We start from the raw sequence: 17,359 nt of genomic DNA, 5'->3' as shown, positions 1-17,359 counted from the left end.
ACAGAGCATGTTAGAGATCTCTGGCGATAACGGGTTACAATTATGTGAGATGTTGGCTTTTCTTCCATTATGCTCGAAGGTGATTTATGATACAAATGATAAGAATCGAGCTCTCTTCAAAGTCTTAAGAGGTTTAGACCTGATGGTTTTCCTTGAGAGCTATGGTCAATAACATGGAAGATCGAAATTAACTGTACTATCACTACTGAGTTACTAACTAGTAATTACTACACAGTTCATCCTAAAGCTTTAAAGATCCCAAATAAATGCTGGTTTCAGAACACATCTTCTCAACAATGGTGGTCAACTCTCCCCTGTAAAGACCTCAACCAACTTCATTACTAAGCAGTGAAAAATATAAAAGAAAGGCTACAAGGCTATAACTCCCCAGTTCACAGAGTGACCATTCCTCCATTAATACACCTTTCTATTCATCAACTTCACTGTTTCCCTGTGGGACGTTTAACTCGGTAATCACAGAAAAGAAACGAAAAGAAGAAGGCCCCTTTTCCGGCAACACCATTAATACACCCTCTACCTCGAAGGAGAAGACTGAATCCAAATGATATCCATATGATTAATGAGTCACCGCTGGACAGTCTTAATCATTCGAGAAGCAGATCGATTTAGTGAGCCCTAATGTCCAAGGCACACGCCACACAGTTGAGTGAGATTTGAAATTGCTGTACATTCAATATCCCTGCATTCCCTGTGGGCTATCTTTGTCTAGCTATGTACATCTTTCTCTTTTCTTTTCTTTTTTTTCAAATGAACACCCTCAATCAACAGGAAGGAAAAATTTAATACACATTCATAATCCACCATACAGTGTAAACAGTAAGCATGCTATGTTACCAAAGCGATCAAGATTTGGGATCAAACCAAAGTGACAGTCTAAGAACACAACATGTGCCGATTGCAGAGGCATCTGCTAGTGTTTTAGAGACGCAACAATCTGGAGAAGATGAGTAATGGTCTGCTTTGAAAGTTAACAAGTGCTTAACGGAAAAAGAATGCAGAAGAGAATACTATAATCCGGAAAACAATCCTGAGAAGTGAAAAGGGGTGATGACTATGGAGTAGTGCGTGGCTCTCTAATACCACAAACCCCACAAGGGAGCTGCAAAAGAAATGAGGCTTAACTTCTGATAGCAGTGAGCCACATGTAAGAGGGACAGGAAGATTTTAAAATGCCTCTTCAAACATTCAACAGACAAATTGCACTGTTTCTGGTAAGCAAACACTTGCGTGTAAAAACAAAGTATAATCTATAGCTCTTTTTTCTTTGATTGCTTTTACATTTGTTGACAAATGCAAACTTTTTGAAGCTCAACCAACATTGGCAAATTATAAGCAGCATCTCGTGCCAAGTCAATGTGTGAAGAAAGAAAAAAGACTGCTTGAATCTTATTAAATAAGCAAAACTATGGTACATGCTGTGTTACATAATATAAACAGGGTGTCACCATGAAAAGGGGCTTGCACCCAGCAAAAAAATCTCGTTTTCCACATCTTTTACCCACTGGCAAACACGGTTGCAAGTTTTTATCGCCAATGCCTGAAAAACGATAACAATACAAGATGAGAATGCTTTCAATAGAACAGTGCATCTAAAGATAAATACAAACCAGCTATATAACCTGTTTCTCCAGCAATTGATAATTACAGTTGAAAGAAAGTTTCGTACGAACAAAATGTACAAGTCCTGAACCTTTTTCTGCCACTAGCTTGATAAGAAGTTGATTTTCCTCAAATGCAATGTCTTAACAGAAAATGCATGCTATAACAGGTAGAATTTTGTTTGTCACTTGTTAACTAGTGGATGTTACTAGCTGAGTCCATCTAACTATACATGGTGCTTAACATGCCACAAACTATAACATGGATGTCACAATCAATCTTCTAGTGTTCTAAGGTAGCCCCATCATTAGTTTCCTCACATTCCTTAATTCTCTGATACTATCCTTTAAGCCACCTGTTGTCTCACTAATTTGATTTAAGCTAAAGGCTGCATTAGCCTGATGATATGATCACCTTTCAATAAATTTAGTTTATCTGGTAAGAGTTGGTTGGGATAGAGAAACGCTCCAGTATTCTACTCTTATCTTCAGCTTCTTAACCAAAATCAGATCTAAACCGCTAACTCCTACGAGTTGGTTGGGTTTGAGACACACTCCAGTGTTATACTTATATCTTCGGCTTCTTAACAAGAATCAGATGTCAAACCCCTAATCCCACAAAGATGAAACTGTGATTCTTCTGAATTAGACATAATTTCCACACCCATTAGTACACTTGCTCTCTCAAATCTTTGCTATATAATAGTTCCTCCCATGTTGATGATTGAATTCAACATCTCTTCTACAATGGGCACTGTAGAAAGTAGAAGCCAAGTTCATCAAAAATGGCAAACCTTGTATTGCCCCCAACGGTTCCCCAAGTGATAAGCCTCACAAGCGAAACACATTTCTCCCACACTTCTCCCCAACACATCCCTAATGCTATGCTTGGTTTGGTGAGGTGGACGAAAGGGAAATGAAATTTGGATAGAAGAGCCAGAATGTGCCCGGATTCCCCCCTCCCTGGGGGGCTGGGGCTCACATCTTGCAATTCACCTGACATGGGAGAATTGGAGGATAGATGAAGCAACAAACACTAATATGGCTATATATCACTTTAAATACACAGACCCACAAACTTACTTTTTCATTTCTTTTCCCTCCTTTTTGTTCAATAAAACCAAACAAAATCACCACAGAAGCCAAAAGCATCAAATCTGTCCATTTTATTCCTTTTGGTAGAAGTGCATGTGGAAAAGTATTGCATAGTTGAACAAGGTAAAGAAACAAGAAATCGTTAACAAACTACCTTGTCTGCAAGTGGATCAAATGCTGCATAAAGCTCAAAATCCTGGGTGACCCAGCAGAGTAGAACTGAAAAGATGAAATGATTATATATCACCAGGAAGGCATCGCTATAAAACATCAAAGTAAATAAGAAATATGTCATCCCAATCTCATATCGTAATGGGGAAAGGGTACCAAAAGACTGACACAGCTTGACTAACCTAAGAGGGGTTATCAATATGGCCATTAACTTCTTAGGTGAGGCCTCAAAAGACAAAGTGGCTAGGTTTGAAATCACTAATTTATGAAGACATTAACTGTAAAGTTTCACTAGATGCCTGTTTGCCAAACCAACATCAATATTCAGGTTTGAAATAATCATTCCTAAACCGATAATTTTGAGATTTAGCAATGAAAGTGCATCAAGTAGAACAATATTTTCAAGTATATAAACACATCCACAAATGAGCCAAAACTTACCATAATTCTCATCTCTTCTAAACTGGGTTTTGTGGGGCCCAATTCCTCTTTCATGCATGGAAGCGTAAAGCTTCTGGTAAGCTCTATATAATCTACAAGAAAACAAACTAATTACCCTAACAAGAACAATAGAGTGACATGCAACTTCATTGCGGAAGAATCAAATCTTATGTCTAAGCAATTTACTGTCAAGTTCAGCTTTGTAACCTTTTCTGCTGACGAGGACTATTTATTGGTGCTGAGAACTCAGAAGATACGTATTGATCCAAAAAGATACTACGATATACAAAATGCCAGAGTCCAGCAGGGCCACCTACGCCATCATATGGTTCCCTGAACCTGTCGGGAGAATCTGTTGGAAGTGTGTGTTGATTCAAATGAGGAGAAAAAGATCCAGATCGAGGTAAAGGATCAAGAGGCAACTCCTCAACACGCATCCCACCATCTAGCATGGATCTCTGAATCTCACTGAGGACACTCGACTTCAGAAGGACCATCTCAATACGAATCCTATAAGGTCACAAAAATTTACAGGGTGGAGGTGAGCATTAATTTGCAAGGCAAGAGGATGTATGAAAGTTTCCCATGAAGCACCCCTACAGCATTAACGTCATTTATCAACGCTAGAGTCAGCTGACCATTAGCAATTACAAGTCAACAGTTAGCATACCTGCAATCTTTGAGATGATAGAAGGCTTCTGAACTAGTAGTAAGCAACATCAAGTATGTGTCAGCCTACCACAAGAAAGTATGTCTCAGATCATAATAACTAGTATAAGAGAAATAAAAAGGAGATAAACATGAAACCAAGTAAAGCAAGACAATTTAATTTAGAGGAAAAATAATGAAAAAGTCACTCACATCGAAAAAATGGACATAAGCATACAAAAATGCCATGGCATTATATCTTGGCAAGCAAATTGGTGAGAAAGATTCAGATGTCCTGCATAAAAGACATTTCCGATTTTAAAACAAATATTTCACCTGCATATATCTCTCGATCATTATCACCCACTACTTGTAACCATCACAGCTGAAAAGAATGATACAAGTCGCTTTCTAATGTGTCCAGTACTCTAAAGTTTTTGAAAATGTACAGGAAACTAAGGAACAGCTTCATTGCCATCCCTGATCATGTATTGGCTATTGCTAAAAGCATGAGATGAGACTTCTTTATTTTTGAGGAAAAAGACATGACTTATCCAATTTAATCTACTTACCTAAATGATTCTGATGCCATAACAAAGTTGGATAACAATAGCATGTCATCAGGATGAAGAGACGCTTTCTGAGCACCAACAAGACTGATAACCTGCAATCAAGCTTCCAGTTGTTAGAGTGCTCTAATTTTTTAAATTGAACCATGCATTTCTATTAAAACCTTTCTCTTAAAGAAAAAGTGTTGTCCAAAGTATTAACAACAGAAAGAAGATGAATGGCTGGACCTTGTGTTTGCACATCAATATTGCAAAGAGAACACCTGAATCAGCAACATCTTGCAATATGGCACCTGCAGCTTGCCTTGTCGCATAAGCAAGGGGAAGACAAGTATATGCATGAAGAAATGTGGCAGGATTCCTGAATTCAGAGAAATGAGGAATAAATTAATAATATTATAAGCATCATCTGGTCGCATCTTTTTCTCCTATGAGCATGGAATTTCAGGGGCAGCTTATAACAACAAGAACAACTGGAATACAGCAGTGACACAGTTAAATAAATTGCAAAGTAACATGCATTGCATGTATAAATTCAATTCCAAAATAAAACTTTTTTTTGTTCTTATGAAAACTTCATATTAAACAGAAGGTCAAGCTAACAAATAAGTTCTCAATAATATTATATATCATTTAATTTCTGGAGTGAACAGTCATTAGAAATGATCGTTATTCAACCAGTGAAGCAGCCCCTCCCAGTAAATTGGATGATCTATTTGGCAATATATCACTATCAGTAATAGAGGCATCACTAGTTCACTTGTGAAAATCTGATCATGAGGGGCTATGACAACAATATATTAAGGTTTTCACAAAAATAAATTTCCATTTCCTAAGTTAGGGATGCCAAGGGGAGCAGAGAAACAAACCAACTGAAAGAATGGATGAGGGAAGAGAAGACAATATCTGTTCCTCCCAGCAAAGGTGTCATATCAAACTTCGGATTCTTCTCAAAACATCTATTTACTGACTTCGTAAGAATAAGTAGCATCTGCATCCATACATCATAACTTATTAATGAAGTGCAGTTACTAAAATAAGATCTTTAAGTTATTCAATAATTATCTAAACCAAACAATGGAACATGATAATCCATAAAGACTTTGGACTGGGAAGAATTCAATACTACCTGACCATATATAAGTTCCAATTGCATTCTTAAAGACTCATAAGGCTCTTCTGTGCAGCTGATGCATACCAGGTAAATTGGTCCCTTGACAAGAAAAACCACCTGAACATACAAATATTAATGCCCATTTAATACTCCAGCAAAAAACTAACAACTAAGCTTTCTGAGGCAGATAAACATCTACTTGAAATGTGTAAAACACAATTAAAGTATGACACATTCACATTCACACAAGCATTTGAAAAATGTAAAAGCCAAGTTGTCTTGCAGATATGTTCAAACAGAACACACACACACACACACACACACATATCATAATGACTTCAAACTCTGCCCAAGACAGTGTCAGCGTGGACTACTGACAGCCACGTCAATAACTGATTTTAGTTCAGTGGTAAATTAAATATTAGACTGATCTTAATTTTATATATATATATATATATAATGCAAGTAGCAAAATCAGAAAGCAGTTCTTTTTATCGACCTATGATCAAGGAGTGTTAGAAGTACTCATAACTCAAGGAATGAAAGAAAAAGAAGAAGAAGAAAAAAACAAACCTGATGCTTCCCAGCCCTAACCAATTTGACACGATCTCCACTGTAAAAAGATTAATGAGCAAAATCATTGGAAGTCCCCTCTACAGAATTTCAATTCAAATTGAGCTCTAAGACTGGACAAATAACTGAAGAAAAGAAGAAATCAGATGAAGATAATCTACTAGATTGAGAGGTATGTACCCATTCTCAACAAAGGAAATTATGGCTTGTAATGTTGCTGAAAATCCTGCTAGTTTGTGTTCATCTCCATGTCTGAAAGAAGAGGTGCAAGAGAATACATATATCACCATGTTGTACATAAATTAGACTATTATTGTAGACTTTGCACTTCTTTTTGCAACAGGTCTTGAGACAGACCTGGAATATATTGGTTTGCCAGAGTTACTTAGTATGAAAAAGTGCTTCTTCCTTTTTCTCCATGATATGGAAGCATCATCCTGCACTTCAATTGTAGATAAAATTGCAGTAATGCTTGAAAATCACTATGTCAGTCGGTATTTAATTAAAACGATTTGCATGGAACGAGCTTTTATAGAAAAGAAGACACTAGCCGCTAGGGATAATTCCAATTAAGCTCTCAAGTAATTGATGACCAAGCCACTTGCTATGTTATCTCATAACCGTGCTTACAGAACCAAAATCAGAATACCATCTTCTTCTTCTTCTTCTTGTTCATGTGACTTCTTTACATTTTAGTTGTTTAGCTCTATGAAGATAATAAATCCATATACCATATAATTTAGGACAAAAAAATTACAATAGGAAAATGTTGTCGGAAAATCTGCATGTCTACTCAAGTACAAAAATGCATGCAAATCAATGAAATGAGCATTAGACAATATATTTCAACCTATTTCTATCAGCAAGAGCACCCAGACAGCTACATAATAAAAGCATACCTCCTGAGTTCCATATTATCCTAAATTCTAGATTATGCTTTCTAATCTGGGCTTCTAATTTGTACTTCAATTTGTCTACAATTGCAGCATTTTGACTGTAAGAAGACATCAAGATCCTAGACTTTGCGCTGGCTGCTGATTTGATGAAAAACTCATCCAACTGTAATCATGGGTTGCACATTACATCTAGAAATATGAGCGTAGTAATCAAGATTTGAGGCCTAAGCATAAATTTCTAAAATGAACTTTAAAGATACACATTATTATTTACTGGTGATTACTGTGAAACACTGTTTTTTTAGATAGGCCCTGCATTTTGGTTTCACAGCTGCGGCAGTCAGTGTGATTAGGTAAAATTACAATTCGAGAAGATAGATTGGGTAAGCACCTAGTTTTTTTTTTTTTGGATAAAGGCACCTAGTCTTTCTTTGGGCATTTAAAGGCAGTTTGAGACGGCAATTCTGAGGTCAAAGACATGGTGAGTTTAGATAAAGTGTAACAGCATTGCAAAGTTAAATATTTCTCCTTGGATTGTGTAATTCAAGGTGACATGCAGGCTTCATAAAAAAGAAGTTATAAGTACATGAAATACAAACAAAACACACAAAATACATTTTGCAAGTGTCACAATTTCGACATCCCTAGTAACAGTAGTGGTAGACTCGATTTAGTTTCCAGTAGCAATTATACAGATATTTGAATTATCACTGCCATTGGCATTTGTCTGGGGGAAACAAAGTCATTATAATTGAGGCATTAAAAAGAAAACATCCACCTAAAGTAGAATCTTTTACCAATTTGAAAATAGAAAAATTAAGTATCTGTGTTAACTCAATGCCATTTCCTAGGGAATTTGGTAGATATCTTGTCCAAAGACTCTTAATCTCTCTCTCTCTCTCTCAATTACTAGTATTTCTTTTAGCCGTGCTAAAAACTCCGTGCATTGTTAAAGCCACAGTGAAACCAGTTCCTGTCACACTCTAAAATACAAATGCATTCCTCCAATTCCACATATCCTTACACTTAACGAAAAATTGAGCATCAAATCTTACTTCACACTCAATGTCCAATGCAGTCTAAAATCCTAGCAACAATTAAGCTCTAAAACTAACACCTCACTCTACTAATGCACAAAATGACAGAGAAATACATTGAAAACAATCCAATTGTCACATACATTACGCAACGAAAGTGTAAAGCAAGTACATAAGGAGTTACTAGAGCACAATACCTCATCAACATGCCGTTTTCCGGGCACCCACGGCGCTTGTGAATCCGAAACACCGTCAACAACCTCAACATCACTACCTTCCGCAATCTCATCGATCCCGGAACCATCACTACCGGCACTACTACTCCCTCTGCCGCCGGCATAGCCGCTGCTGCTAGGGCTCTCCGCCCCGTCGGCCTCCAGCTCCGAATTGCTCCTCGCCCACAGAATACCACCACCGCTCGATTCCACCACCTCAGCCGAAGCAGGCGGAGCCGAATTGGTCAGCGCCGCCACGTCCTCTTCGTTCTCGATCTCATTGTGATTGTTCCCGCGCGGCGATTCATATGCGACGCCGTTTGCTTGGCTATCGGTCTCGGATAACGCGAGGGCGGCCAATTGGTCCTCCGGGGGCTTTGTAATCGGGTTGGGCTTCGGGTCGGAGGTTTCGTCGCCGGAGCTCGACGCGGAGGTCATGGGTCAGGAGATATTTGATGGAATTGGGCGAAAGTGAGAAAATTAGGGCTTCAATCGGGGTTTCGGGAGATAGAGAGAAGCTTGTGCCTACCAGTCGTCGGCTCTGTGCTGCAAATTAGAAACGCGGCAGTGGGAGACTCTGACCAGTAGGTGGGGGTGGGGGGTGGTGGCTCCGGATTGAGACTCGTGGAAGTGGGTACCGGTCGGGTCAGTTAGTTATGATTTAACACGTTGCGAAAGGACCGTTGGAACCCGACCCTGAAATTGTTGGGTCAATTTGCTCAATGGACTCAAGTTGAGCCCAGATAACTAATGATTTGTTTGGACACCTGCATATGGACTTATTGGACACATATTCAAACTTCGGACTCAAACCTACTTTGGGGCTGCATCTCTTGGATCCAACTATTGGAAAGTTAATCCTTCAAAGTAGGCCTGGGCACGGGCCGAGCCCGTTTCGTATTTCACTGGGCCCGGGACCGAGCCCGAATAATTCGGGCCGGGCCCATATTAAGTTTTCAACATCCTGGGACCGGGAAGGCCCGGACCGTTAACAAACGGGCCGGTCCTTCAGGCTTTTCGGGCCCAACTATGAAATTCTGGAAAAATTATGAATTTCTGGAAAAAAAAGCCTGAAACTATGAATTTCTGGAAAAACTATGAATTTCTGGAATGTATAACTTGTTAAGATGTTAAATCAAATCACAAAGCAGTAAAAACTTCCAGAAAAAGCCATAAATAATCAAATATAAGCCATCATAAGACATCACCATCACAATCACATTCAACTTAACAAATCACACTGCCCAAGTGCCCATTCAAACATTCAACTTAACAAATCACACTGCCCATTCAACTTAACAAATCACACTGCCCATTCAACTTAAACTCAACTTAACAAATCACACTGCCAACCAACATCAGAACCAAACTGTCCAAACTCCAAACATAACAAATGTTCCATTGTTCCGAGTTCGAACCAACAAATGTTCCATTGTTCCGAGTTCCAACCAAACCAAACTTAACAACCAAACCAAACAAATAACAAATAACAACCTCATCTCCAAATTGCAGTTGAGCTCCATCTCCAAACAGCCACCCAAACAAATAACAAACAAATAACAAATAACAACCTCATCTCCAAATTGCAGTTGAGCTCCATCTCCAAACAGCCACCCCAACTTGAAAACCAGCATGGCAATAGGCAGCAACTAGTATCACACATAAGCTAATTTCTGATTTTCTGAACTGCAAGTTGCACACCAAAACAGCAGATTAACAGTAGCGCGCGCACACCAAATCAGTAACAAAATCACACCACCAAATCAGTAACAAAATCACACCACATTTACACATTAGTTATCACCATCAGTAACCAAATCAATTTGAATAGATTAACAGTAGCACAGTCACACCAAATCAGTAACAAAATCACACCACATTTACACTATAACCATCAGTAACCAAATGTCCAAATGCCCCCAAACAAAAGAACACGAATTATCACCATCAGTAACCAAATGTCCAAATCAGTAACCAAAGAACACGAATACCAAATCATACCTTTAGAAGTAGACTTTGCAGATTTTGGAGGCTTCGCAGCAGTACTTGTAGACGGTGCCTGAGTTGAGGTTTTGTCTTCATATTCTGCGAGTTAAAAGAAAAAAAAAAGGTTACCAACTGAATAAGTTGTGTAGATAATGAACATCAGTAGTTGAATAATTAAAAACTTACCTTTCTCAATGTCTTCATAGAGTAGCACCTCCTCGATGGTTGGAACATACTCTAGACCCATTATTCCTGGACTCTTAAACCAATTTTGTAAGCATATAAGGGCTTCAACACTCCTAGGAGTTAAGGAACTCCTGTGTGGATCGATTACTCGCTTGCCTGTGCTAAAGCACGACTCGGAAGCTACTGTGGAGACTTGAATGGCTAGCACATCTTTTGCCACAGCTTGCAAGTTTGGATATTTCGATCCACTGTGCTTCCACCAAGTTAAAATTTCAAAGGTTTCCCCCACTTTAGGCCTCTCGAAGGGATCAATAATGTATCGATCAACTTCACACTCCACCACAATTTCATCGCTGTTCTCAAGTTCTTTTGCCCAATTATCCATCATTGCGGCCATCTTGCCACTAGCACCTCTCATACCAGAATGCCTCGATCCATTGGTGACCTTCTCCTTTTGATTTGAGGCTGAATTCATTGAAGCTGCATATGTATCAGTCAAGGCTACTAGCAGATCTTTGACCTTTGCTTCCCTCTCTTTAGCTTCACCATCATCCATGCCCAACTCCGTCTTGCAAATTTGAGTGAAATTTCGAAGTTTATACCTAGGATCAAGAACTAAGGCAACCAAAAGAAGCTGATTGACATCATCGATGTTGCCAAAATATTTTTGAAACTTATTCTTCATCCTCACTGCCATCCGACCCATCAACGCTGCTGTTTCATTCTCATAAGCCATTCCAGGCTACCACAGTCCATCAATCTCACCCTCTATTGCCACAATGTCATGGAAAGCTGATTGGGCAGTAGGCTTCAAAGTTGCACTTATCCTCAATGTAACGTCGTAGAAAACTCGTAAAAACTGGCAGAAAATGGCAGCCTTTTCCCAATCGTCATCATTAGGTGGTCCGACCCTCTTCCTACGAGTTTTGGACTTCACTTCCTCCACCACTTCTAAATCTTCATCTATCACATCTTCTTCATCGAAATATCCATTATATTGATGCACATTCTCTTCACCTAACCGAACAAAGGCCTTTTTCAATGCAATTGCTGTGTCCAACATTAGAAATGTGGAGTTCCACCTAGTCGAAACATCAAGAATGCAAACTCTGGTGGTATCCAAAATTTCCTTCTCAACACACAACTTGAATTCATCGAGCCTAGAAGAAGAAGACCTCACATACCTCACTGCATTTCTAATTGAATCAACCGACTTGTCCATAATAGACAAGTTGGATCTAACTACGAGGTTCAAAATGTGAGCCAAGCACCTCACATGTAGATGCTTCCCTCCCAAAACCGGGGGACTTGTCCAATTCAACATCTTCTTCCGAACATACTCCACTGCATGTTTGTTGGCAGCAGCATTATCAACCGAAATGGTCAATACTTTATCTATCTTCCACTGCACCAAGCACGTTTCTAAAATCTTCCCAATGCAGCGGAAGTTCAGTATCCTTTTATGCAAATTCCAACCTCTATCGATAAAATGCGCTGTCACCACCATGTAATTGACATTCTGTATTGATGTCCATGTATCGGTGGTCAGACACACTCTGTGTTTGCACAACTCAGCCCTAAGCTCCTCTTTTTTGGCATCATACATCGCTAAGAATTTCTTCACAATGACCCTTCTGCTAGGGATTTCCCATCGAGGAATGGAAACCGAACAAAAGTACTTAAATCCCTCCTTTTCTACCTGACTAAAAGGTAATTCGTCCATAACGATCATCACCACACAGGCCTCTGTACAAGCTTCTGGACTCCACTGTCTCATCACTACAGAATTGGCACTCCCATCACTAGTCAACACCTTCTGTCCTTCCTCCAAATCTAATCTACCAGGATATTTTTTGCACACATTCTCTATATGACGTCTAAGAGTTGAAGTACCATTAAAAGATGAATTAGCTTTGAACACAGTATCACAATACTTACATCTCGCTTTGCTGCAATGTCCGACTACATCCTCCTTCCCATCCTGTTCCGAATTCGCCGAACTCGTAAGTGGTTCGTTAAACTTCTCAAAATGCTCCCAAACATTAGACCGGCAACTGCTGTTTCGAGTCCGACCGGAATCCTCCCTCTTTCTCTTCGCTGTCTCCGCCTGGCTGGAAGCCGTCTCACCGCCACCAATCGCCGCACCGCCCTCAGTGGATGGATTCGCCGGCACCAACTGATTCCCAGAAGTGGCCATTTCGAACAAGAACGAACCTTGAGAACTCAACACAGAACGAAGCAACCTTGTCCTATTATTGATCACCTCCACATTCCACCCACTCCAAACTTCTCAATGCAACCAACCCAATGAGCTTAGCTTCCCCGGACCTCAGACGATGCTACAAGATGTCGGATAACTAACCCAATGAGCTGAGCTTCCCCGGACCTCAGACGATGCTCCAAGATGTCGGATAAGAGCCCAGAAGCATAGAACGACCAGCTGAGCTTCCCCGGACCTCAAACGATGCTCCAAGATGTCGGATAAGAGCCCAGAAGCATAGAACGACCAAAGAGCCCAGAAGCATAGAACGACCAGAAGCTTCAGTAGGATTGGAAATCTGAAATTGAAATTGGGATTGGAAATCTGAAATTAGGGTTCGAAGAAAAGAGAGGCAGAGAGTGAGAGAGATGAGGGTTCTTCGAAGAAAAGAATTTCCAGAGAGTGAGAGAGATGAGGTCGTTTAGCTAAGTGGGGGGTTTTTCTCGTTTTAGGGTTCGAAGAAAATAGAGGCAGAGAGTGAGAGAGATGAGGGTTCGAGGCGGAGAGTACGAGAGATGATGAGTGGGGGTTATGATCACCTGTGGTCAATTTCACGGTATACTCAAATAAATGACCTATCACAGAAGGACATATGGCAGTAATGGGACTAGGGGCTTATACGGGCTATAATCCGGGCTTTTACGCATTAGAGATACCAGGCCCGGGACCCGCCCGTTTTATTCGTAAACGGTCCGGGCCTCAAATTTTCATCTTTTTTTTTCTCAAAGCCCGGCCAGAACCCGGCGGTCCTGACCGGTCCGGTCCGGTTTTTCGGGTCAAAACGCCCAGCCCTACTTCAAAGTGTTCTCCCAAGATTTCTAAATACTTTCATATAAAATGACATCCTCCTGGTAATGATCGTATTAAGCTGAATTTTGATGGTGTTGTTAAGGAATGTAAGGCTTCTATTAGGTTTGTTCTAAGAAACAATGATGGCTAATCTTTATTTGCGGTCTCAAAGAAAATTGGAGAACCTAGTGTTTTGGTTGCTCAAGCTACTACTCTAAGAGATGGTCTGCTGCAAAGTTTTATAATTACTCAAAGCTTTTGGTAGAAGGAGACTCTCAAGTTCTCATTGACTGTATTCTAGGCAAGCATGACACACCTTGGCAGATCTTGTCTTTGTCTTCCCCTTAGGCCTCGTTTGGTTCACGGACTATAAATCAATTCCCTTGTCTTTCCTATGGGGATGAGAAATTAAAATTCCTGTCCGTTTTCTTTTCCGATGTTTGGTAAAATTGTTCAAGAAAAACTATTTGATTTTCCTTCCAGTGTTTGGCTGGTTCAGGAAATGAAAGAGAAAATATATCAATGTTCCAATAATACCCTTGTATTTTAAAATTTATCATCATGAATTAAATTGGCAATAACACATTTGAGTATGGATATTGTAGTCCTAAATTTTCATAATAAATGCTGGGAAAGAAGAAAGGAAAATCAATCCCATGAATTTTGAAAGGAACCATCTTCCACCATATTTTCCCCTTTGTCAGGAAAATAGTTCCCAAGTTTGTGTCTACCAAATAAAGGAAATGAACAATTTTCCTTTCCTGATTCCTCAAATCTGTGAACCAAACATGGCCTTACTATATTCCCAGTGTTCCATTTAGATTAGCTGGAAGGGGGGTTCTTAGAGGATTCCAGTTGTAGTTTGTGTTCTGTTGTGTTTTTTTTTCAATGAATAATAAAAAAAAAACTATGGAGCTACGAAATTCATTTAGCGATGGCATGGTTAGGTGGCATTCCCAAATTGCAAAACCGGTGAGATCATCCGACTACAATCGTTTCGGTTAACGGTTTAACCGAAGATTCGATTTAAATGAACCAACAATAAGCAAAATAAAAAACATATAAGGATTTGTTATATCTTCTCTCCACTTGTTTTTCGTCAAGTCGAGTAGTCAAAACTGACATCTATTCTTCTCGTTTCTATTGGAGTACTTGCAAGATGTTTGTTATATGCTCCAGTTTACAAACATCGCTTAACATATATAAATTTTTTTACCATAATGTTTTGTAAAATGATACTAAATTTTCAATATCATTCCATCTGAATGTTATGGCCAAACTTTGGCATTTTTTTCAAGAAAATTTTAGGAACAGTACACCAACTAAGGCCCACTATGCATTTGTGTACATGAACTTACAAATTATGAACTTCGGTACACCAAATGTAAAGTCCAACTCACTATATATACACGACGTCATTAACACCGCTTACTCTTATGTCATTTACTCATTTGTTAAATGGTAATTTAATACTCTTGCACTATGACTCTTTTTTTTGTCCAAAAAAAAACGGATCTCCTCTCTCTCTCTCTCTCTCTTTCCCCCCACATACCCAAACCCAGAAAGCTCTCTATGAGCCCTGCGACCACCGCATCTCCTCCACCTCGCAGTTCCGAAATTCGAAGAGATCTTGCTTCAGCGGCGAGAGATTGGGAAGGTCGTCTTTTGGACGAATGACCTTCTCGGCCTCAGAAATGTATATGGTTATTGGTTCTTCTCGGCCGAGGAGAAAGAGGGCAAACCCAATGGCCCAGAACTCAGGGGAGGTGTAGCAGGTCTTCAAGATGGTGGCGATGCGGCAGATGAGGGTGTACTAGGACTTGCGAAGCGAAGGAGAGAGATGATGGAGGCGACGGCAGGCTCGAACTTTCGCTTCTTGGAGACGTGTTCATCTAGCCTTTGCTTCAGGTATTGTTCATCTTTGAAATCCATCATATTTGGGTTAGACTGGTTTCTGTGTGTGAATGACTAGTTTTGATGATGAAGAAGAAAGATTCAATTGGAATTGGAATTGGAATTGGGGTTTTGGATGATGAGCTGCGAGGTGGATTACAATATGGAAGTCGATTACGGCGCAGAGATGCCGGGGAGCAGTGGCTAGGCGGTTGGCGAGGTGGCGGTCAAGGTCTTGGGCGGCTTGGTGGTGGAGCAAGTAGGGTTCGGGTGGGTTTTGGGAAAAAAAGGAGGGGATGGCGGAGGATGGAGTGGAGGGAATGACGATGGTGGTGTGGTAGTGGCGGGAAAGGAGGTGGTTGCAGGTGAGAAAGAGAGAGAGAGAGAGATGGGTGGCTAGAGTAAGGGAGAGATAGAGAGTGGGGTGACCAATTTACCCCTCAAATTATGTCAGGTGGCAGAGGTTCTCACGGTGTCATTGACGTCATGTCTATATAATGGGTCGAGCTTTAGATTTCGTGTACCAAAGTTCATAATTTGTAAGTTCATGTACATAAATGCATAGTGGGCCTTAGTTGGTGTACTGCTCCTAAAATTTTCATTTTTTTTTTCAATAAACATTCATGTTTTCTAGATACAAGTAAATATTATGATGGCTTTCTCTATAAATCAATTGGCTTTGCTTACAAAATGGTTAAAATGATATTATATAAAAATTTGCGTAAGTTTATAAAAAGGGCTAATTACTGTTTAGTACCCTGTGCTTTTGGTCCAACATCAATTCAGTCCCCCGACTTCCAATTTCATCAAAAACACCCCCACACTATTATTTCTCCACCCAATAGGTCCATCCGTGATAAATCAGTCAATTTCAGTCGTTTAGGTGCTGACGTGGCGATCCAACTCAGCCCAGGTGGGGCCCACACGGAAGTGAAATTCCCAAACTGACCCTGGCCAACCAAATATGAAAAAATCCAAAATAAATTCCAATATTTGAGGTTGGGGAGAATCGAACCCACACCAACACCTTTCATTTGCAAAGGCCCAACCACCAGACCACTTGCATGGTATTGCAATATTACAAACAAAAATAATATATGTATAATAGTTTAAAAAACTCTCCTTCTCCACTCATCTCTCTCCTCCTCTCCTCTTCTTCTTCCTCTGTGCATTCCCAGTTTGCCGGGCTTGCTTTGGTTCCTTCTTTCATGTCGTCGTTGCTTCTGCGTCTGGTGTGCAGTGTTGGGCAGAGGCTGGAGGTTGCCGGAATTCGATTTGGAGCAGATCGGGTCTAGTGCTGCAGGCGGGTCGAGTCTGCAGGCGGTCTGGGCTGTAGGCGGAGGCGGAGGTGAGCAGCAGCGCGCTGGGATTGCTTCCTTAGGCAGTGAGGCCGGTTTGGGCTGTAGTCCGGCAAACTGGGAAGGCACAGAGGAAGAAGAAAAGGAGAGGAGGAGAGAGGTGGGTGGAGAAGGAGAGTTTTTTAAACTATTATACATATATTATTTTCGTTTGTAATATTGCAATGCCATGCAAGTGGTCTGGTGGTTGGGCCTTTGCAAATGAAAGGTGTTGGTGTAGGTTCGAGTCTCCCCAACCTCGAAGATTGTAATTTATTTTGGATTTTTTCATATTTGGTTGGCCAGGGTCAGTTTGGGAATTTCACTTCCGTGTGGGCCCCACCTGGGCTGAGTTGGATCACCACGTCAGCACCTAAACGGCTGAAATTGACTGATTTATCACGGATGGACCTATGGGATGGAGAAATAATAGTGTGGGGGTGTTTTTGATGAAATTGGAAGTCGAGGGACTGAATTGATATTGGACCAAAAGCACAGGGTACTAATCAGTAATTAGCCCTTATAAAAAA

General features: G+C 40.3%; 1 protein-coding gene across 3 annotated transcripts; it reads right to left on the bottom strand.

Moving 5' to 3' along the window:
* Window positions 1-1,251: 1,251 nt before the first annotated feature.
* On the bottom strand, window positions 1,252-8,981 carry LOC133730010 (vacuolar fusion protein MON1 homolog). Of its 3 annotated transcripts, XR_009856571.1 has the most exons (15): window positions 8,361-8,980; window positions 6,588-6,667; window positions 6,411-6,482; window positions 6,231-6,270; window positions 5,673-5,774; window positions 5,413-5,534; window positions 4,772-4,904; window positions 4,547-4,638; window positions 4,188-4,269; window positions 3,997-4,061; window positions 3,534-3,836; window positions 3,327-3,418; window positions 2,869-2,933; window positions 2,414-2,615; window positions 1,380-1,558 (listed from the first exon to the last, which is right to left on the bottom strand). XR_009856571.1 is itself a non-coding variant. In XM_062157652.1 (14 exons), the coding sequence occupies exons 1-14, from the start codon at window positions 8,814-8,816 to the stop codon at window positions 1,463-1,465; spliced, it is 1,800 nt and encodes a 599-aa protein (XP_062013636.1). In that variant the 5' UTR covers window positions 8,817-8,979; the 3' UTR covers window positions 1,252-1,462. The 3 variants fall into 3 exon arrangements, 2 of the variants coding, with proteins under 2 accessions (XP_062013636.1, XP_062013637.1); XM_062157652.1 differs by lacking the exon at window positions 2,414-2,615 and having other exon boundaries at window positions 1,252-1,558; window positions 8,361-8,979; XM_062157653.1 differs by lacking the exons at window positions 2,414-2,615; window positions 2,869-2,933 and having other exon boundaries at window positions 1,252-1,558; window positions 8,361-8,981.
* Between the last annotated feature and the right edge of the window lie 8,378 nt (window positions 8,982-17,359).

This window comes from Rosa rugosa, chromosome 2, assembly GCF_958449725.1.
Source record: "Rosa rugosa chromosome 2, drRosRugo1.1, whole genome shotgun sequence".
Taxonomy (NCBI): domain Eukaryota; kingdom Viridiplantae; phylum Streptophyta; class Magnoliopsida; order Rosales; family Rosaceae; genus Rosa; species Rosa rugosa.
This window is presented reverse-complemented; position numbering and strand designations above follow the sequence as displayed.

What these genes read in the sequence shown, in the direction of transcription:
- LOC133730010 (XM_062157652.1), bottom strand. Translation starts at nt 8,816, where the DNA reads ATGACCTCCGCGTCGAGCTCCGGCGACGAAACCTCCGACCCGAAGCCC. An exon ending in CTCATCCATTCTTTCAGTTG is followed by an intron (nt 4,905 to 5,412) that starts GTTTGTTTCTCT and finishes CTCTGAATTCAG; the next exon opens with GAATCCTGCCACATTTCTTC. An exon ending in CTTATGTCCATTTTTTCGAT is followed by an intron (nt 4,062 to 4,187) that starts GTGAGTGACTTT and finishes TTCTTGTGGTAG; the next exon opens with GCTGACACATACTTGATGTT.